The following is a 22,328-nucleotide window of genomic DNA, read 5'->3' as shown; positions in this document are numbered from 1 at the left end:
AATTGTTTGGGACTTTAAGGACAGTTTTCTATTCATTTACCTCTCATATCTGTGTATGGGTATTTGTGTACATTATGGGTGTATTAAGAGTATTCAAACAAAACACACACACACAAGAGACAGTGTGCTATAATGGTTAGAGACCTAGCTTCAGAGTCAGGAAAACTTAATCCTATCATTGACAAGTATTGGCTGTGTGACCCAGTCAGGTTAATCTCTCAGGAATTCTCTAAAACTAAATCCTAGACAAAGACCTGACGTACATTGACAAAGTTAGTTTTCTACCAGTTTTCTATACTGATTAATTCACAAGTCCTAACAAAAATAAGTATAGGTATATAAATACATATACACTTACATATACATACAACACTCATAATCACTTTCTGAAAATATAAACAGTAGTGCAGTTAGATGGATGACTGGGCTGAAAAAGTAGTTGTTAATATTTATTATCTTGGCTAATATTATCTACAACATTCATTATCCTGGAACCTCCCCTGGTCAAGAGTTTCTCTGAATGTAGCTAAGCTGAATCTTAAATAACAGATTAATAAATCATAGCCAAGTCTCTTTGTTTGGAGAACATTATATCATGATAATCCCAGAATCCCTTAGTTAAATGGTACATGAAAAACTAATCCAGCACACACATGAAAGGAATTCTCACTATAATATGCCTCACCAGTATAATGCATACCACTATAATGTTTAACCATCCAACCTGCAGTTGAATATGTCTAAGGAAAGTACAATGTCCAGTGAGGTATGATTTTTCAAAAAGTCACTGGGAAACTCAGTCTGTCTCTGCAAAGACATTTGCTATTTGTATATAAGGAGTATAAAGAATAAGGGTAATCTAGATAGTAGGGGAAGTACCCACTGCTAAGAAATCATTGATCCTTTAAATTTTGAATGACATATTGAACTAGATACACCCACAAAGTACCAGAAACCTTAAACCAGTGATTCACACATTACTTGAAATTAAGGAAGTAGGAAGAGCCTAAACATCTGAATGAAAATAACTAGGCAAAAAGCAGTAAAATCATTCTTCCAAAGTATTAACTTCTATTTCCTGAGTCAATGTTTCAGAAGAGAAATAATTTATATGGAAATGGAATGGAAGGCAAGTGTAAAATGAGGCTCAGCAAAAAGATGCTATAGCATTAATTTATCCTGAAAAAATGATAAAATTAGATTTTGAAGATGTTATATCCCGAGATTATTCAGGCACCCAGCTTGGCAGAACACTTCTATTGATATTAGGGTTTTGTTTTTGTTATATAATTTTGATTTAGGAAAGACTATAGAATCACTCTTAAGAAAAAGAAATGCCAGCTTGAACATGGGATAAGTTGATCTCTCATCATATAGGCTGTGAGTAATAGACAATCTTGTCGATATGTTTAAGCAAATAGAAAAGGATCTTTGATGATTATCACAATATTGAATTATTAAGATAAGAGGCTTGGACCTAGAATTAAAAAGAACTTGTATTTGAATTTTGTCTCTCATAATTGTTAGCTGTGTGACCATGGACAGTTTTCTCTTCAATAAATTGATTTGGAATTGAAAGACCAAAATTTAAATCCAGTCTTAGATATTGAATAGCTATGTGACTCGGGGCACCTAGATGATACAGTGAGTAGAACATTAAGCCTGAAGTCAGAACTATCTCAGTTCAAAACTGGCCTCATAAAATTACTAGCTGTATGACCTTAGGCAAATCATTCAATTTATTTGCCAGTTTCCTCAACTGTAAAACGGGGATCATAATAGCACCTACTTTCCCATGCATCAAATGAAATAATATTTGTAAACTATTCAGCACTATTCAGACAATGTGCTTAAATAAATACTTGTTTTCTTCCCTTTCTTTCCTCTCCTCCTACTTCCCCCCTTTTTTTTTGCTGTTAAAACTCTAAGGAAGCAGAGTGGATTTGGTGTCAAAGAAATGGAATTCAAATCCAATAATTAATAATTGTTTGCCACTGTATAACTTTATACAAAGTCAATTCCCCATTCTTGGCCTTAATGTCCTTGTCTACAAAATAATAGGATTGGATTGAATGGACCCTGGCTCTAAATCTATGATCCTAATATTCTGTTAACTGGCTGCCAATATATTGAGATTCCCTCCTCCATCTATTCTTTGTACTGAATTACTGACAGGGCTTGTGAAAAGGAAAATTATTATTCAAATGAATGAATGGCTTGATTGTTCTTAAAATGATACCATGGTGTGAACCAATAGAGATAATGAAAATACAATACCTGCCCTTGAGGGAGTGCAGACTCTTCTATTCAAATTTTTATCACTATTGAGTCCCTGGTCTGAATAGCAGGTTCCTTGAACCTGAGATGGCCTCTTTCTGGAATGCCTTCATCTCCCCAACATTTTTAACCTTTTGTAAGGGGAGATGAGATGTTAATGTTAATCTCATAGTTCAGAGAGAGAGAGAGAAGCAGCAGTAGTAAAGAGAAACCTGGTACTATCGATATCAAGTGTAGAATGGAAATAGATATGAAGGAAATTCTGGAGAAACTGAACAAAAATTTTGGATGTGAAATGTTAAAAACTATTTTCTCCATTTTCAGTTATCACAGGTGCTGGAGATGGAATTGGGAAAGCATATTCATATGAGGTAAATTATCAAGAACATCTGTGCATTAGACTAGCATATTTCCAAAGATTGCTTCTATTCAACATTCTCCTTCCATTTAGAACTTGTTATCATTATTGTGCAGAACCCAGTGCCCAGTTAGGAACTAGCTTTACATGTCAGTCAGCAAAATATATTGCCTATAGACAGTATCAAGGGTTAGGAAGATTTCCTTCCTTCTTTCCTTCCTTCCTTCTTTCCTTCCTTCCTTCCTTCCTTCCTTCCTTCCTTCCTTCCTTCCTTCCTTCCTTCCTTCCTTCCTTCCTTCCTTCCTTCCTTCCTTCCTTCCTTCCTTCCTTCCTTCCTTCCTTCCTTCCTTCCTTCCTTCCTTCCTTCCTTCCTTCCTTCCTTCCTTCCTTCCTTCCTTCCTTCCTTCCTTCCTTCCTCCCTCCCTCCCTCCCTCCCCTTCCTTCCTTCCCTTCCCTTCCCTTCCTTCCTTCCTTCCTTCCTTCCTTCCTTCCTTCCTTCCTTCCTTCCTTCCTTCCTTCCTTCCTTCCTTCCTTCCTTCCTTCCTTCCTTCCTTCCTTCCTTCCTTCCTTCCTTCCTTCCTTCCTTCCTTCCTTCCTTCCTTCCTTCCTTCCTTCCTTCCTTCCTTCCTTCCCCAGACTTATTTGTTATACTTGATTGCAGAGCCTACCAAATGTGACTTGAGAGGAATGCCTATACAAAGAAATTTGTACAAAATAATACTGTTGGGCATATAGTAAACAATTCAATAATCCATTAGACCTGTGGTTCTCAAACTTTTGTTTTCAGTACCTTTATACTATCAAAAATTATTGAGAACATATCCAAAGAGTTTTTTGTTTATGTGTTATATTTAAAGATATTTATCATATTAGAAAAAAGAACTAATTTTGAATTTGTAGATCATTTGAAAATAATTCAGAGAACCACAGGATTCTCTGGACCACTGTATTAGATTATGGCACCTTTCAGTAGTAGCTCTAGTATTTTCTACTGATACTCATTCTCATAGACTATGAAAGGACCATCCTAGGCTTTAGAGCTGGAGAGGAACCTTAGAATCCATTTAATTCACTCCCTAATTTTGAAGATGAAGAAATTGAGACTTAGAAAGGTGAACTGATTTCCCCAATGTTACAAAGGATTCAGCTATCCTTCTCTGAGTCTAGACCTCTTCCTCTTTTCATTACACTGCATTGCTTTTCAAGATTGTAACTAAGACTAGATCTAGGAAATCCTATCTTCCCAGACCTTGGGAACCATTTTTTTAAATAGTTGCTCAGATCCTATTCTCAAGGAATCCCAAGTTCCCCAGTCTTCGGTACTAATGAAATATATTTGTCTTTATCCACTTTGGATAACCCTTTGAGATAAGACAGGATTAAAAATAATAGGGGATTTGAACCCAAATCCTTTGGAATTCATATCAAAAATTTTGTTTTACTACATCAGGGGATCTCAAAGTTTTTTGTGTCAGGAGCCTTTTATACTCTTAAACATTATTGAGTACTCCAAAGTATTTTTGTTTTAAATGATTATATCAATTGCTATTATTAGATATATTATTAGAAATGTGTATTAGAAATTAAAATTATTAATTTATTAAACCCATTATATTAACATAATATAATTTCACAAAAACCCATGTATTTTCTAAAACAAAAAATTTAGAGAAGAGTGGCATTTCTTTACATGTTTTTGCAAATCTCTTTAATGTCTGACTTAATAGAAGACACCTGGATTCCCATATTTACTTGTGCATTCAATCTGTTGTCACAGCTTTTGGTTGAAGAATATAAAGAAAACATGGACTCACACAGATATGCATTTTAAAAAGGGAGTATTTTTAAAGGCAAATAATGTCTTAGCATTATTATGAGAATAGTTTTCACCTTGAAGGGGTCTTGGGGTCCCAAAAGACTACTCTCTGAGAACTACTATTGCAAGAACCTTATCTGTTTCATTCATGTACTCCCTCTCCCTCATCCCTTTTCTTCCTTTTATTCTGTCCCAGACAATTAATCCTTCTCCCATTAAGATTTTGGAAAGCTGACAGCTCCCTTTTACTGTACTTCTCTTTGAGGAAATTATTATTTTTGAGACTTTTTCTAATTCTGTGATATTAGGGTTCCATGACTTGAGGATTCTGGGAATATATTGTTTTGATGTTTCTGTTTTTCCTTGGTTTCTCTATCTCCTTCTCTCCTACCTATCTGTACTCTTCATAAATAGTCAAAAAAATTCTTTTTTAAAATTAATTTTATAATTATAACATTTTTGACAGTACATATGCATAGGTAATTTTTTACAACATTATCCCTTGTACTCCCTTCTGTTCCGAATTTTTCCCCTCCTTCCCTCCACCCCCTCCCCTAGATGGCAGGCATTCCCATACATATTAAATATCTTATAGTATATATCCTAGGTACAATATATATGTGCAGAACCGAATTTTGTTGTTGTTTTGTTATTGCAAAGGAAGAATTGGATTCGGAAGGTAAAAATAATCTGGGGAGAAAAACAAAAAATGCTAACAGAAAAAACATTTCTTAAAAGAGCACTATATGCTCAGCACTTTACTAAGAGCTGAGCATATAAAGAATGGTAAAAGATAGCTCTTACTCTTCTGAAAAAAGACTGCCCAATAGAATGTAAGTTCACTGAGAGCAATGGGTACTTAGGGTATAGCTATTCTTAAAAAAAAACCCATGATTGCAAATAGCCTTTTAATGACCTTAAGAATTTTTTAAAAGTATATTTCTACTCCTTTTTTTTTTTTTTTTTTTTTTTTTTTTTTTTTTTTGGCCATTTAACTTCTCCCAAACTATATAGCTTGGCTGGCTCCAGTTATCACATCATAGCAATCAGCAACTTCTGTATTGTAGTGTTAGTAATCAGATACTTGGATAATAATTTCACTTTGAATTGCACTTCAAGAAATCATCCCTGACAGAGAGAATGGGTATTGTAGGGAGCAATTATCTCCAAGTCCATTTATTGACTAAACATTTCACTAAAGCTACTTAAAATCTCACCCAAGGCAACTTTATATTCTTAAATTATATTTCCTTAGAGCTACCCTTAACTCTGATAATGGCTTTTGATCAAGACATTAAATCAATATTTGGTACTCTCCATTGTACATTATATTCTCCCCACAGTTGGACAGAATTAACCCTGAACTAGGCAGGATCTGAGCTCCTCAAGAATAAAGCAGGAGGCTCAATGTCTTTGATTCTCTATGCTCATCTCTTTTTTTTTTTTTAAATTTATATAAGAAAATCTCACTTTGGGTTGGAATTTTGTTTTTTTGGGAATAGTGTACTGGTCCTTGTTCATTCTCCCTTCTTGAAATTCTTATATATATTTTTTGTTCTCTAGGAGTACATCCTAATCTATTACTATAAGAATTTTCTAAAAAAAAAAAAAAAAGATTTAGCTTTGTGAAATACAAATACAAAGAAATTTGTGTAAAATAATACTGTTGGGCATATAGTAAACAATTCAACAATCTATTAGACCTGTAGTTCTCAAACTTTTGTTTTCAGTACCTTTATACTATTAAAATTTATTGAGAACATATCCAAAGAGTTTTTTGTTTATGTGTTATATTTAAAGATATTTATCATATTAGAAAAAAGAACTAATTTTGAATTTGTAAATCACTTGAAAACAATTCAGAGAATTTTTTTTTTTACTAAGTTCACAATATATAAAAAATCTCAACTTTGTTTAAAGTTTGAATTCTTTATTTCCCATGTAAAAGTCTATTTCATCTCTCAGAGGTCAATCCAATTGAATGATGGGTGGACTTAAGTTACAATAACAATAGGCTTCCAAAATCAGCCTATATTCTCTCATGGTTCCCTACCTACCTAACAGAGGAGCAGAGGATATTTAGAACAGAAAGGGACTTTTAAAGCCTTCAAAGCTAACTTCACCTCTCTGGTCTACAGAGAGATTAAACACAATACAAGGAGAATAGAGAAAAGCTGGGATTCAAACTGAGACTTTGTGACTCTTAACCAAGGAGTCTTTATACCAGGACACTGCTCTGACTGTCTCTTCTCCAACTACTTTCCAATCTCCTTGTTCTCTTACTCTGAATAAATATATCTTCCAAAACAATGGTTTTAGTTTTTGTTCAGTCAATCAATAAGCATTTATTAAACACTCAACTCTGTAGCAGGCATCAAGTGTCTGGGATAGAAAAATAATAGTGAAATAGTCACTGATCTCAAGGAGCTTATAATAAACTACTTTTCAATACTTTTAAGTTGTTACCAGTCATTTACACCTTTCTATGAAAAGCCAATAAGGCAAGTCTCCAAACATTTATTAAATGCCTACCATGTACCAAGTGATAGGTTGAAAGAAAGGCAAAAAATGAGTCTCCGAACTCAATAAGCTGGAATTCTAAAGAGTGAGACTACCTTCAAACAACTCTCTCTATATAAGATACTCACATAGATATTCACATATGTAAGTGCTCCATATATGATAGTTGTTATATGAAATTATATATTATTATATGTTATATAAATTAGAGGTAATCTTAGAGAGAAGGAAATAAAGGTAGGAATTTCAGCAGAATCCGGGAAGAAGCTAGGAGGTGTAGATGAGGAAGGAGAACATTTCAGGCATAGGGGACAACCAATTAAAAAGGCAGAGTCAAATGGAGTATCATGTCTTAGGAATGGCATGGTGCCAGTATTGCTAAATACAATAATGGATTTTGTGGGTGGTGAGTGAAGTGTAAGAAAATAGGGCTAAGGGGCTTTAAAATCAAGACAGAGGATAGTATATTTGATCCTGGAATTGTAATAGGATGCTACCGGAGTTTATTGAGTGGGGGGCTGATATCATGACACCTGTGTTTTAGGATAAATACTATGACAATGGGCTGGAAGATGGACTGGAGTGGGGAGACTGATCGATAGGCTATTTCATTGGTCTGGGTGTGACATGTTGAGGACTTGCACTGGGTTGAGAAATGGGAATTTATATAGCAGATCTGAGGAGAACAAAATATGAAGAACTTGGCAGCATTAGATATGGGGAGGAGAAAGAGAAAAGCTTCAAGGTGAATAATAAATTATGAGCCTGAGACTCTGAGACTAAGGTGTTGTCCTCCTAAGGGAGGATTAGTAATGGAATGAATCCTGGAAGTGAAGGAAAATAGTTGCTGTTAGGAGGTTTGGGGGATACCTGCAATACTTATTAAAGTTCAAAGTGTTTGGCAAACTATTTGAACATAATTCTAAACCAAAGCAAAATCTTTTCATTCTTTCTCCAAACTCTTTCCGTTGATGTCATTAGCTATTCCCATGACTGCAATGGGCATCTTTATGTGTTAATACATCATTTCCTGAGCTTATTTCTCTCTAACTATTTGTGCCACCCAAGACTCAGCATGTGCAAAACTGAATCATCTTTTCTCTAAAACATTTTCATAACTTCCCTATTTCTGCTGATGTTACCACCATTCTCCTACAATCAAAAACTCAGTCATTCTAGAGATATGGTAAGCAATATTTTAAGTACCTGTAATTAGAGGCTAAATTATAATAGCTACTACTTATGTAAGTCTTTGAGGTTTGCAAAGCATTTAAAGTATTTCATTTGATCCTTACAATACCCCTGTGAAATAGATCACATCTTCTTAAATTGTGACTTGAGACTTCATATGGTATCTCATTATTGAGTGTGGGGATTGAAAAATTATGATTTATTATCAGTAAATTTTTTATTTATATACCTATTTTATATACCTATATACCCAGGGTCACATAAAAATTTCTTGGGTGAAAAGGGGTTATGAGTGGAAAAAGTTTAAGAAGCCCTGAAATAGATATTATTCCCATTTTTCTGATGGGGAAAGTAAAGGTTGAGAGGTTAATTAATTTGCCCAAGATCACATGACTATTAACTATCTATGGCAAAAATTTGAAATTTTGGGGTCATAAGTTATAAGATTTAAAGTTAGAAAAGGACTTTGGAGAACCCTTCATTATTATAAGTGAACTACAATACCTGTATTATTATAAGTAAAGAAACTGACACTCAGAGTAGAATATAAAAACTAGTTATCCAAGGTTTTTATAGATAGTCAGTAATGGAAACAATTGTGTTCAAAGCAATACTTTTTTCTAATATTCCATATTTCCACTCAGATTAATTTTAAGAAACTATAGAGTAAAATGATAAGCAGGTTGTGCTGGGAAGAAATAAGCTGTAGTGCCCAAGGTCAATATTGAGAGTCAGAGCCTTCTTCTTGTGTTTTTAATATAGTCAATATCCACTTGATTATAAGTTGTACAGCTGATCTGATCAAACATACCTTAGATACAGCATAACAATGGAAAGGCCTTTGGGTTTGATGGTTAGAAGGGTTTCTAGCCCTAGCTTTGACATTTCTTAGTTATATGAGTGTGAACAAATCATTTATTCTCTCTGAGTTAATTTCCATATCTATAAAATGAGATTTGGAGTTAGATGGTGAAGTGGATAGAGTGCTGGGCTGAAGTTAGGAAGATTACTAGCTGTGTCACCTTAACAAGTCACTTAACCTTGTCTCAGTTTTAGCATCTGTAAAACGAGCTGGAGAAGGAAATGGCAAACCACTCTAGTATCTTTGCTAAGAAAACCCCAAATGGAGTCATGAAGAGTCAGATAGGATTGAGCAACAACAAGATAGGATTAATAAATCTTCAAGTAAAACACTTTGTAAACCTTTAATAAGCTTATAAACTGTGAGGTATATCAGAAGAGGGGAGTGTGCAATAATGAAATACTGATTGTTTTGGTTGAAAAGATTTGCCATTTCCTCTTCCCAAGAAATACCACCAGCACTCGAATTCAAAATCTATTTATTCCTGTAAGGAATTAAGTCAGCCCATGCTTAAATCCACGTGGATTTTTATCCATGTGATTTTTTAAAAAGAATGACCTCAGACCTGAAAGTTAACATTTGATCAGCTATTAAAAAGACATTAGCAAAGAAAAATATAAATATGCTCTAAAGTAATTAGAAAGGAGAAGATTCAATAAACACATAGTTAGGATGGAAAAACTCTTAAACAAGAGACAATTTGGCTTGCAAACAGCTATTTGTTCTAATTGTTTGTTCTCAAGGCTGTAAATTCAGGATACTTCCCTGATCATTGCTATTGAGGAGTAATGGAGTAGGCTAGTGAGTTTGTCCTTTGGGTAATAATTGAAAAAAGTAAGACAAATTAAGTGTGGGAGTACATGTGTTTAGGGGACCAGGGACCTGCTCAATTTAGCTGGAATGTGTTACTTGTGGAGGTCAGTGGCATAAGAGTGGAGAGTTTAAATGACATCAGATTGTGGAAAAGCCTGGATGACAGGCTAAAGAGTTTGAATATTACCCAATCAGTAATTACAGAGAAACAGAAGAAGATTTTTGAATAGAAGAATAGCATTGTCATTTTCAATTCAATCAAATAAGGGACTTATTAAATAAATGTCATCTGTCTGTTAGAAACAGATATGGCTATAAAGACAAAAAATCTGTGCCATGTACATTATGACTGTTTTTTGTTATTTCTTCATTCTGGAAGAGATTAAGGACTTCAGGAAGGTGATATCTTAACTTGCAAGTGACAGATTTAAATGAGACAAAACTGTGTAATGACAAACAGTCCCCATTCTTTTCCTCCAGAGGTCCAGTGGCAAGACACAAGTCAGGATGTTTGGAGATGGCCTTGGATGCAGAGGGAGCTCTTGACCTTTTCAAACTTAGGTCTTTCCCAGTTCTCAATTTGTCTAAGGCAATACCCATTCCAAAACACTGTGATTAGCAGTTAAGTAATGGATAAATGGATGGAGTGTGGAGATGGGGAAGAGAATAGAAAAAAAAATCAGCAAAATAATGACATTTCTTCAACCTAAGCTTCATGAGGCTTTTATAGAAAGAGCTACAAAGTACTTAGTATAGTGATTCTTTTGTGGAGTAAACATAGCATGCTTAAGTCTAGCATGTTAGACTTGAAGTTCAATAGAAGTGAAGTTCTAACTCTGGAAGTCACTGTGTAATCATAGAGAAGTCACTTAACCTCCAGAAATTTTTAGTATATCCATCTGCAAAATGGAGATAATGATACTTATTTTGCTTATCCCAACCCTAAGGGTTGTCCTTATGTTTCAAGTTAATGTGTGTGAATTTCATTGCAAAATTATACACATATATATATATATAATATACATATATATATATACACATATTCAAGTATTGCTATTTTATTGCTCAGTGATTAGCTATGTGATTATATGGATATATAATCTTATCTTAATCTTATAATCTGAAGTCAAAAAATTTGAGTTTAATTCTAGTCTCAGACATTAACTTGTGACACTGAACAAATCACTTAACCCTGTTTACTTTAGTTTTCTCATCTGTAAAATAAAGTGGAGAAAGAAATGGAAAATTACTCTAGTATCTTTGCAAAGAATACCCAAATGGGGTCATGAAGACTTGGACATGACTGAAAAGACTAAAGGACCACAAAATTGTTCATTGGCTGAGATTTAACCATTTTTCTTCTGTCTATATAAAAGGATATTCTTCTAGAACCCCAAGTAGCGTAAGTAGTTTTATTGCCTTACTAAACTTTACAAATTTGAGTCAGAAAAAATAGTGCATTCTTAAATGAAACTTTGTTTTTAACAATAAGTACTATGATTTTTGCCCATAACATGCAAAGCCATAAAATTTGTAATAGAGTTGTCCAAGTTCTTTTTTTCTTTTCTATACCAGATAAATTGTCTTAAGATTTAGTGTCATTTGTTAAAAATATCTTAATATAGTTTTTTTTCTTACAAATAGCCTAAATGATCTCAAATTGTATGCTCCACCTCAGATCATACATTGCAAAACGTCTCTGAGCTTATGTAAACCCATAAATTATACTCAACTATCTCTCCAAGGATTTGATGTTATTCCAATCCTAACAGACACTGTAAACACCTATCCTTATCACCCCTTCCCCCAAGATGAATGACTGAAAATAGCAGTAGACTTAAAACTAGAAGTCTAGTGACATTCTGCTTAATAGCAGCAAAGTATTTTTCCATGCTCTGGAATACTCTGGAACCTAGTTTTCCTGGTCGGTAGAATGAGAGGGTTAGGCTAGATAAAAATTTATTTATAATACAATACAATACAATACAATACAAATATTTTGTTTATAATTATTTACATTTATATAGTGCTATGTGGTTTTGCAAAACACTTTCCTTAAAAACAACTCTGAAGTAGGTAGTGTGTTTTTTATCTCTAATTATAAAAAATGAGGAAAACAGGTTCAGAGAAGTTGTGACTTGCCCATGATAATAACAATTTTCTCATATTTATATAGTGATTTAAGATGTGCAAGATAGCTTATATACATTATCTCATTTGCTCCTCATAGTAAACTCTGTGTAAAGGAAACAATGAAAAATAGCTATTTTGTAGATGAGGAAAACTGAGGCTCTTAGGTAAGAAAATGGTCATACTATTGGTAAATGTCAAAGACAAAAATGCACAGTCTGTCTTTCTTGATCTCAAGGAAATCAATTAATTAAATTTATTCATTTATTATTAATTAATCTAAAATTAAGTTAATTTTAACTTATTTTTAATTGGTCCTTTACTGCTCCAAATATAATGATGTCTCAGAATGGAGTCACTAAACAGAAAAATCATTTGAATATTTGCCATGTTTTCTTCACAATTTTCTAGCAGTAAATTCTTCAGGTCATTTTTGGAGCAGGAAAATCTGAATTAGTTTTCTGTATCTCCAATCTCCTAGGCTGCAAATAAGAGCATTATAATTTCTTTCTTCTCCTTCCTGGAGACTGAAGGAGTCTTTTCTGGTTCAGATGTTAGTAATGGTTTTTCTTTTATTGAATTTTGTTTTTCCTTGGTTAGTTGGGAGATCTATTAATGTAGGTTACAAAAATGTTCTGTGTCACTTCAGCAGCAAGAATAGAGCCTATTTAATAAAAAACAATTTTAAAGAGCTAGTTGGTGAATATGTCATGGATAGAAGATAAAAGAAAGGAAAAAAATCAGTATTTTGTTTGTTTTCTTTGTAATTGTGACAAAACATGGTGGGTCAGGGAATTCTGTTCTAATAACCCCATAAGGGACCTAGGGACTATAGGTGACTTTTTCCCCTATAACCTTGAAACTGCACCCTTTATAATTTCCACCCCTTTCTTCTAGCAGCATTCTATTAGGGTCATCCATTTGACATGTACAAATGCCTACAGAGAGATGATTTTGGAGAACAAAATTCAATATAGGAGAAGGCAAAATTATATAAAATATGCCATCAGAGATGTGCTGGTAAATATTTAATGATTAGCTCTCCCCCCAAAGTATACACCATACATTTACAAGTTTAATCTGCCTTATTACCATTTTCTTTATCACATTTTAAAATCTAGATGATCAATAAAATAATAAATCAAGCTCCAATTTGTAGAAAATTTCAATTTCCAAAGTCCCAAATGACCATGATGCAAATTTAATAGTAGGCTCTCTAGCCAATTTCAGCATAAGGTACAATTATAAATTCCTGTCTGGTTGACTTCCAAAGATTTTCTGTAGTTCTGAATTCTTCTTTTTGGTTCTGGTCTCATTGTTTGTATTTTGAGATGTCTGTGGTCTCTCCCTAATTTTATTCTGCTTTTGGTCCTAAGCCAGAGACTTCTTTCAAAGTTCTCCTGCTTATTAAGGAAATCATACTCTTCCTATGATTCTCCAGATATATTTTTTCTTAAATTGAGATTGAATTGGACCACAAATGTCTTTCTGGTCCTTCAATAGGAGGACACTGTGAATTTACTTTCTGAACCACTCTTTTTCCTGGGAATCATTCTCATTCTTGTCCTATATTCTCTTCTTTTTCTAATTGTGCTTTATTCTGAGCAAATTCATGATGGAGATTGAATTAGTTTTTCTGTATATCCAATCTCCTTCTTCTGTATTACCCTTTTCCTGCATACTTCTCTGTCCTTCAAGAGTTTTTCATTACTCTACCTCAAATGGGCACTCAGGAAAGGACTGTTATGACACATTTTATATTTTTATTTTGAATGTAAGCAAGTGAATGTATTTCTTCTCTTTCTGGTAGTGTATGCAATTTATGTATTTGTAGCTACAGTTAGAATGGAACTGAAAAGCTTTGCTCTATTTATTTAATTTAGACAAATGAGGATAATCTCTTTTTGGGGGGGGAGGGAGAAGGAGAAGGGAGTTTTTTCTAGATATATAAAAATTACTCCTAAGATCTAATCTTAGGGAAGTTAGGTGGTACGATGGGCTTGGAATCAAGAATACCCATTTTTTATGAATTCAAAATCCAACTTCAGGTATTTATTAGCTGTGTGACCCTGGGCAAGTCAGTTAACTCTATTTGCCTCAGTTTTCCTCAGATATAAAAATAATCTGTAGAAGGAAATGTCAAAGTACTATATCTTTGCCAAGAAAACACCAAATGGAGTCACAAAGAGTTGAACATGACTGAAAAAACTAAACAACAATAAAGTTTTCATCCATTTACAGAATCTAATGTCTCTACCCCCCTACCTACACATGTATACCTGATTTCAAAACTCTTTCTTTTCAAACCATTGCTAGCTAATGGCAGCCCTTTCTTTTCTTCTTCCCTGTCACCCATTATGTATTAGCATAAATGATCTCCAGGGGCACTAACCTACAGTGCAGGGAATAGACAAGTTTGAAAACATACAGAGACAGAGACATATACACTCCAGAAAGCTTATTCATCATAATAATGAATACTCATGTTTTGGATTCCCATACAAAAAATGAAATCTGAGATGTCAGACTACTTAAAAAATCTTAATTTTCTGAAGAGAGTCTGGAAAAACCCAGTCAGTGTATAGGGAAACCAGTCTCCCTGACCATCCCTGAAAATAGACAAGAGTTTTTGTTCTGGGTAGACCAAAGGGAAACAATGCCATCCCCCAGACAATCAGAGTTCTCTTTGTTTTGAGGATGGGGGGGTTTTCCTCCTATTCCCTCTTACTACTTCACATGCAGTCCTTAAAATGAGCTTTCAAAAACGTTTGAGTGTCTAAGTACTTGCTGGGGCCCCTAGGGAATAGCTGAAACAGTTAGTAAAGAGCAGCTTAGGAAGCCTACTTTGCTAAGAGCATCTTTTGTGCTGAGACTGCAAATGGTTGCCCACAATGCCTTTAATGGACAATTTTCCTTTTCGGAGTTTGATGAAGTGAATTGGGAAAACAAAGGTTTCTGATTTCTCAGACATTCCTTCCATTGTTTCTAAGTGTCTCAAGGGTGGGGGGAAGGTTTTCAATGTTCATAGATTGGGCTTTGGTACATCTTTGCAGGGAGTCAGCTTTGAGATTGGACAGGCTTAATGTTTTGTTCTGAGGAAAATTTAGGACAGACAGCTGCAGCTGGGAACCAACTTCAAGATCTTACCCTAGCTATCTGCAATCCCAGTAGCCTGGCTTCTTCTAAGATTAACCAGGCAAATGTACTATCAAAGTAACATCCTTTACAGCTTCTGAGAGACTTTACTTATGTTCATCTTGTTTTGGATAATATATATATATATATATATATATATATATATACTCCAAAAAATTGTGAATCCATATGTGTAAATGATTTCATATTTTAAGCACCACAGGAGAGCAGACTATTTACAAGAACCTGGATAATGAGTCATTTAATGGTATGAATTATCTTCCAATTTATTATTTTGTTAGATTTTCATGACTGAGTTTTCATAAACTGTGGCCTCAATATATGTTTGACCATCATTGAAGATGTGAAAATACTCTAATTTGGGCTATCATATAGAATCACAAGATTATCCATTTTGTTTCCTAGGTCTGGGCTATATAGAACATAGACTAATCTGGAAAAAAATATCTATCTTTGTCTGATGTAAAAGGTGATGCCATGGAATATATGACATATCTTTTTCCGTTGTTTGTCATGAAGGATGGATTCTTACAGAAGACTTTCCCACTTTAGTAGGAAAACTCACTGGATTTCTTTGTCTTTATTTCTGTCTTTCCCTTCTTTTATGTCCTGCTGATTCTTCTCTGAAATTTCTTCTCTAGCAATTTCATCATTCTTTATTCATGTATTCACTCATTCAATAAATATTGATTGAGCACTTATATTTGTGCTAGATTCTGGGTAGATGCTAGATCTTGCCTTCCAAGAGTTTACAATCTAGCTAGTATGGATCATAAGACATATGCATAGACACATGGAATATAAATTAGAATGATAATTGTGTAAAAGGAGTACAAAGTACTTTGAAATCAGCTGAGAATCTGATGAAAGGTTTCAATAACTTTTGCAAAGAATATACCATTTTATTTGAATTTTAAAGAAAAAGTGGGATGTTAATCATCAAAAGGAGATTATTCCTGATGCAGGAAACAGTAAATAAAGGCAAGAATAATGGTAAAACTTGGGGGATGAAAAATACCTTTGGGGAAGTAGTGAAAAACCTTGAATGCTAGGGTAAGAAATTTGGCTTTTATTCTGCAGGGGAGGTATTGAATAATTTTGAACACTGGAGTAACATGATCAGAATAAAAGAAAAATAATTTGATAGTAGCGTGAAGACTAGATTAGAAAGAATAAATACATTGAAAAGATATTGATTCTGCCATCAGAGGATCTAGGTCCAAATCTTTCTTTTAAATATACTTTCTGTATATTGTATAATACAAATAGAATAATAATTGCATAAGAGAAGTACAAAGTACTTCTTGAGCAAGTCAATTCACCTTCCTGGCTCTCAGTTTACACATTTATAAAATGAGGGGGAGCATAAACAGGAATCAGTAAATTGGAGCCTAAAGACCAAATGCTTCTTTCTATCTGTTTCAGCATGGCTCTTGAGTTAACCAAGGTTTTTACATTTTTATTAAGCCCTTAGACACCACCAACTAAGAAAAACCATTCATTGCTCTCCAGCTCATCTTACAAAAACAGGCAGCCCAGCCAGATTTATCTTTGAATAAATAATTTGTCAACTCCTGGCGATAAAAGGTACAGAGGCTTATGGTAGATGGAAGAGATTTTATTAAGTAAGAGTCATCAGGATCAAATGATTGATTAGTCTTGTGTGTCTTTAGGAAGTTTTCTCTAATAAGTAAACTTACTCCTACTGCACTATATTCTCTTGCCCTGTCTTAAATAGTAAGCATTTTATAATTATTTTTGTTTATATCTTCTGGATTTACTGGTTTGTTGCTTTGCAGCTTGTTCTTTTTTTTTTTTTTTTTTTTTTAATATGTAAAGGTTTTTTTTTTATTTTTTTTTATTTTTTTTAAATTTTTTATTTTATTTTATAATTATAACATTTTTTGACAGTACATATGCATGGGTAATTTTTTACAACATTATCCCTTGCACTTACTTCTATTCAGATTTTTTCCCTTCCTCCCCCAACCCCCTCCCCCTGATGGCAAGCAGTCTTATATATGTTAAATATATTACAGTATAATTTAGATACAATATATGTGTGTAGAACCGAATTTTTTGTTGCACAGGAAGAATTGGATTCAGAAGGTAAAAATAACAGTTTACATTCATTTCCCAGTCCTTTTCTGGATGTAGCTGGTTCTGTCCATCATTAATCAATTGGAATTGGATTAGCTCTTCTCTATGTTGAAGAAATCCACTTCCATCAGCATACATCCTCGTACAGTATCATTGTTGAAGTGTATAATGATCTTCTGGTTCTGCTCGTTTCACTCAGCATCAGTTGATGTAAGTCTCTCCAAGCCTCTCTGTATTTCTCCTGTTGGTCATTTCTTATAGAACAGTAATATTCCATAACATTCATATACCATAGTTTACCCAACCATTCTCCAATTGATGGACATCCATTCATCTTCCAGCTTCTAGCCACTATGAAAAGGGCTGCCACAAACATTTTGGCACATACAGGACCCTTTCCCTTCTCTAGTAGTTCCTTGGGGTATAAGCCCAGTAGTAGTATGGCTGGGTCAAAGGGTATGCACATTTTGATAACTTTTTGGGCATAATTCCAGATTGCTCTCCAGAATGGTTGGATTCTTTCACAACTCCACCAACAATGCATCAGTGTCCCAGTTTTCCCACAGCCCCTCCAACATTCATCGTTATTTGTTCCTGTCATTTTAGCCAATCTGACAGGTGTGTAATGATACCTCAGAGTTGTCTTAATTTGCATTTCTCTGATCAATAGTGATTTGGAACACTCTTTCATATGAGTGGAAATAGTTTTAATTTCATCATCTGAAAATTGTCTGTTCATATCCTTTGACCATTTATCAATTGGAGAATGGCTTGATTTCTTATAAATTAAAGTCAATTCTCTGTATATTTTGGAGATGAGGCCTTTATCAGAACCTTTAACTGTAAAAATTTTTTCCCAATTTGTTACTTCCCTTCTAATCTTGTTTGCATTAGTTTTGTTTGTGCAGAAACTTTTTAATTTGGTGTAATCAAAATGTTCTATTTTGTGATCAATAATGGTCTCTAGTTCTCCCTTGGACACAAACTCCTTCCTCCTCCACAAGTCTGAGAGGTAAACCATCCCATGTTCCTCCAATTTATTTATGATTTCGTTCTTTATGCCTAAATCTTGGACCCATTTTGATCTAATCTTAGTATGTGGTGTTAAATGTGGGTCCATGCCTAGTTTCTGCCATACTAATTTCCAGTTTTCCCAGCAGTTTTTGTCAAATAATGAATTCTTATCCCAAAATTGGGGATCTTTGGGTTTGTCAAAGATTAGATTGCTATTTTTATTCACTATCTTGTCCTGTGAACCTAACCTATGCCACTGATCAACTAGTCTATTTCTTAGCCAATATTGCAGCTTGTTCTTAATTCAGTAACCTAGTCTTGACCTGGAGTACTTTGAATCCACTCCAGTAAACTCTGGCCCTGTCCTTGGAGAATTAGCTCATCCCTCATATTGATATGGGAATCAACATCAATATGACATCATAACGTCAATAAACATCCCAACTGGTATCCTTTTTAGAACAGATCCAATTTACTCAGCCTACATTTACATTCTCACAGTGATAATAGGTCTTTCTCTCTTCTTCCTTCTATTCCTAATCAATTGCTAAGACATGGAGATCCTACATTCTCAGAGCTGATAAAAGCATGGGACTTGGTGTAGAAAGACTTGAATTCAAATCTCATCATTCACACTTATTATCTATGGAACTCTAGGCAAGATGACACCATATCTCTCAGAACCTCATTTTCTCCATGTATAAAGTGGGAATAACAATACCTTTTTCTTTTTTTATATATACATTTCCACAATTATTATGCTGCACAAGAAAAATCATCTCAAAAAGAAAAAAATGAGAGGAAAAAGAACAATAAAAAGGTGAAAAAACTATGTTATGATCCACATTCAACCCCACAGTCCTCTCTTTGGCTACAGATGGCGTTTTTCATCATAAGTCTATTGGAATTGCCTTGAATCACCTCATTGCTGAAGAGAGCCAAGTCAATCATAGTTGATCATCACATAATCATATTGCTCTGTACAATGTTCTTTTGGTTATATTCTGTTCACTTAGCATTAGTTCATAACAATGTCTTTTTCAATGAATTGCTGCGAAGATAACAATTGTGAGGATGTTGTATATAGTACAGTGTCAGTTTTATTTTTTCAACTTACCTTCTCTCTACTCAGATGACCAGTATTATAGTTCAGGCCTTTATCCTCTCTCACCTAGACTTCTCCTGATACCATGATGAAGTTTTCTTGGCAAAAATACTGGAATGGTTTATCATTTCCTTCTAAGTCATGAAGAAGAGAATCCATGACTTGAAATGCCAAGCAGAAGAATTAATATCTTATTACCTCCTTTGTTGCCCTTTCTATTTCCAGTTGACCTTTTATTGAGATATATTTGTACATGTTAAGATTCATTCATTCACTCATTCAATGAGCATTTATAACACAGATACTATTTGCCAAGTACTGTGCCAAGAACTGGGAATACACAGCCAGAAGTACAATAATTTTTTCCTATAAGTAGTTTCCATTCAACTGGAGTAGGCATATTAATACAAACTCTTTACAAAGTAATTTGAGAGGGAGGGGAACATTAACATCTAAGGGGATCCACAGAGGCCTTAATTGGGAAGTAGCACCTGAACTGGACCCTGATGAGATTTAAATTCCCAAGAGACAATGATGAAGAGGAATTGGATTCCAAGTGTTCGAAGATAGTTCGTACAAAGACACAAGAAGACATGTGGAAGATGGAATGTCCTGCATTGGACTCCAGTTATGTTATTTTGGCTAAGTCCTGTCTTTTTTTTTTTTTTTTAAACTTAGATAGAAGAGTCAATAGGATTCAACGACTGATTAATTTTGTGCTTTGTTTGTGTGTTGATCTCCATTAGAAGATGAGTTCTTTGAAATGAGGAACTGTAATTGTTTTTCTTTGTATACCCAGCACTTAGTATAGTATGTGGGGACACAGTTGACATAAAATGTATGAGGAGATTAATGTCAATTTAATCTGGAAAAATGGGTCACAGTCAGACTGTGAATGACTTAAAATAGCAGAGGAATTTATATCTTATTTTTTTCATGTTTATATTTATATCTTTATTATGTTAAAGAGCAATAGGGCACCATTGAATCTTCTTAAATCATAGAATGAATGAATCAGCCCTGTGCTTTAGGAAAAACAATTTGGCAACTCAAGGAGAATGGAATGTTGAGAAGAAAACACGCTATTGCAGACTTAAGCTCTAAGGCAACTAAGTTGAAAAGTGGATAAAGAGCTGAAAGTGGAGTCTGGAAAACTAATTTTCTGACTTTAAATATGGCCTCAGAAACTTAATAGTTGTGTGACCCTGGATATATCCTTGCTTTAACCATTACTCTTCTTCTATTCTTGCCACATTAAGATAGCATGTAATTTGATTTCTGATCACTTCAAAGACATGATAATGTCCTGAATGGTGTTTTGGACTAAGAGGAAAAGAATTGCTCCCTGAGGCAAGCAGGCAGAAGGCTATGAAAAGAAATCAGTTTAGCTCCATGATCCCACCCTTTAGGGAGGTGATTTTAGATTAAAATCCAAATTATGTCAAACTCCTGAGACCCATCCTCTGTAGAAATCTCAGTCATGTCCCTGAGGTTAAAATTTCCCTATAAAATCTACTTGTGGATCATCTTCCTTGCCTGATGCTCTGTAGCTATGCTTTGAGTATCAGCTGTGTGACAGTTTTGTTCCTTAGTACATTTGGGTTTTTTAAACCAGTCATAGAAAGTCATTTAGTTTCTCCTAGATGATATCATTCTGTGCCTCAATTTCTTCATCTAAAAATGGAAGGGTTTGGCTTTATAGCTCCTGAGGTCTCTCTTAGATCTAAATCTCTTATTTATATTCCTGCAAGCAAGATAACTGCCAACAGAAGGTCCATTGGTACCATTTGCATAACTCCAGCAATAAGGTATGCAGAGTTGGTGTACATAATCAGAAATACAGAAACATGATTTAGTCTCATGCTGGTTGAAAAAAATCTCACAACTCATCAACATAAAAGGAAAATTATTTAATGAAATACTAATTACTCATTATAAACATATCTCATGCAAGATATAGAGAATGATTTAAAGAAATTCAAACATCTATTATTTATATACTGAAATCTTTGTCACTAATTATGCTATGAATTGTTATATAATAAAATTTTGGGTTTTTTTTATTCCCTTGGAAACTTTTGTTTTCTCTCAATTACTATGCTTTTAAAAATTGGCTCCTGCAAAATTTAGAAACTTTTAATGCAACTTAGACAGCATTTTATTCAGCTGGTTACATTAATTGAGAATTGTTGCTAGGATGACTTCCTCTCTCAAATGTGTCTCTCTCGCTAATTGCTTAGGCTTTCTCCTTTAAAAGAGAAATGCCTTGATAATCACTTCAGAGACTTCAAACCACTTTCCTCATACTTCCTATTACTTGAGTGTCTTTCTTTCAGTTCCCAAATAGAAAAGAAAGATGATGTCACTTTCTTTCCTTTTCTGTGCATTGTTCAACACTATGAATAATTTCCTTCCAATCATAAGTTGTAACCAAATTCTTTTACTCAATCAATTACCTTCTCATCTTTTGACAGGAACAAACAATATTCAATTAGTACTAAACCATGCTTTGATAACTTTTATAGATTTTAACAAAAGCTTTGTCAGATCAGCTTTCTTAAATGAGCCAAGTGCCCCCTTCCACCTCTGATGCTTTTTCTCTGCTCTAAACATTTAAATATGTATTTTAAAGTATAGACCAGTTTTAAAATGGTGTTTAGGAATTTCTTCATTCCAAAAACTAAACTTTAATAATAGAAAGAAAAACGCCCACCCAATTTATTGAAAAATTTTATCCTTGTTGCAGTTATACTCAAATTGCCATTCAAAAATGAGGCTAATTCAAAAAATTTATTATTGCTTATATGAATGGGTAGAGTAAGAATGAAATGTATGAACAATATGAATTTTAAAAATAAAATATATCTTTGTTTTTGACCTGAAATGCAGTTATTTGCAGTTAGGTTTTATTTTCAAGTTGCTTCTTAGATTCATATTTCCAATTCATTCCTACAAGCATTAATTTATTACCTACTATGTAGCACAA

At 34.0% G+C, this 22,328-nt stretch overlaps 1 protein-coding gene across 1 annotated transcript in view; it reads left to right on the top strand.

The window, feature by feature from the left end:
* The window catches only part of HSD17B3 (hydroxysteroid 17-beta dehydrogenase 3), a 55,673-nt gene that overhangs the window by 2,937 nt on the left and 30,408 nt on the right, over nt 1–22,328 (top strand). The window contains exon 2 of the mRNA XM_074281688.1: nt 2,602–2,648. Coding sequence (XP_074137789.1) covers nt 2,602–2,648 — 47 coding nt within the window. The remainder of the gene's footprint in view (nt 1–2,601; nt 2,649–22,328) is intronic.

The sequence above is a fragment of the Sminthopsis crassicaudata genome, chromosome 1 (assembly GCF_048593235.1).
Source record: "Sminthopsis crassicaudata isolate SCR6 chromosome 1, ASM4859323v1, whole genome shotgun sequence".
Taxonomy (NCBI): Eukaryota; Metazoa; Chordata; class Mammalia; order Dasyuromorphia; family Dasyuridae; genus Sminthopsis; species Sminthopsis crassicaudata.
Note: the sequence above shows the minus strand (reverse complement) of the source record. Positions and strands in the feature narration are given on the sequence as shown.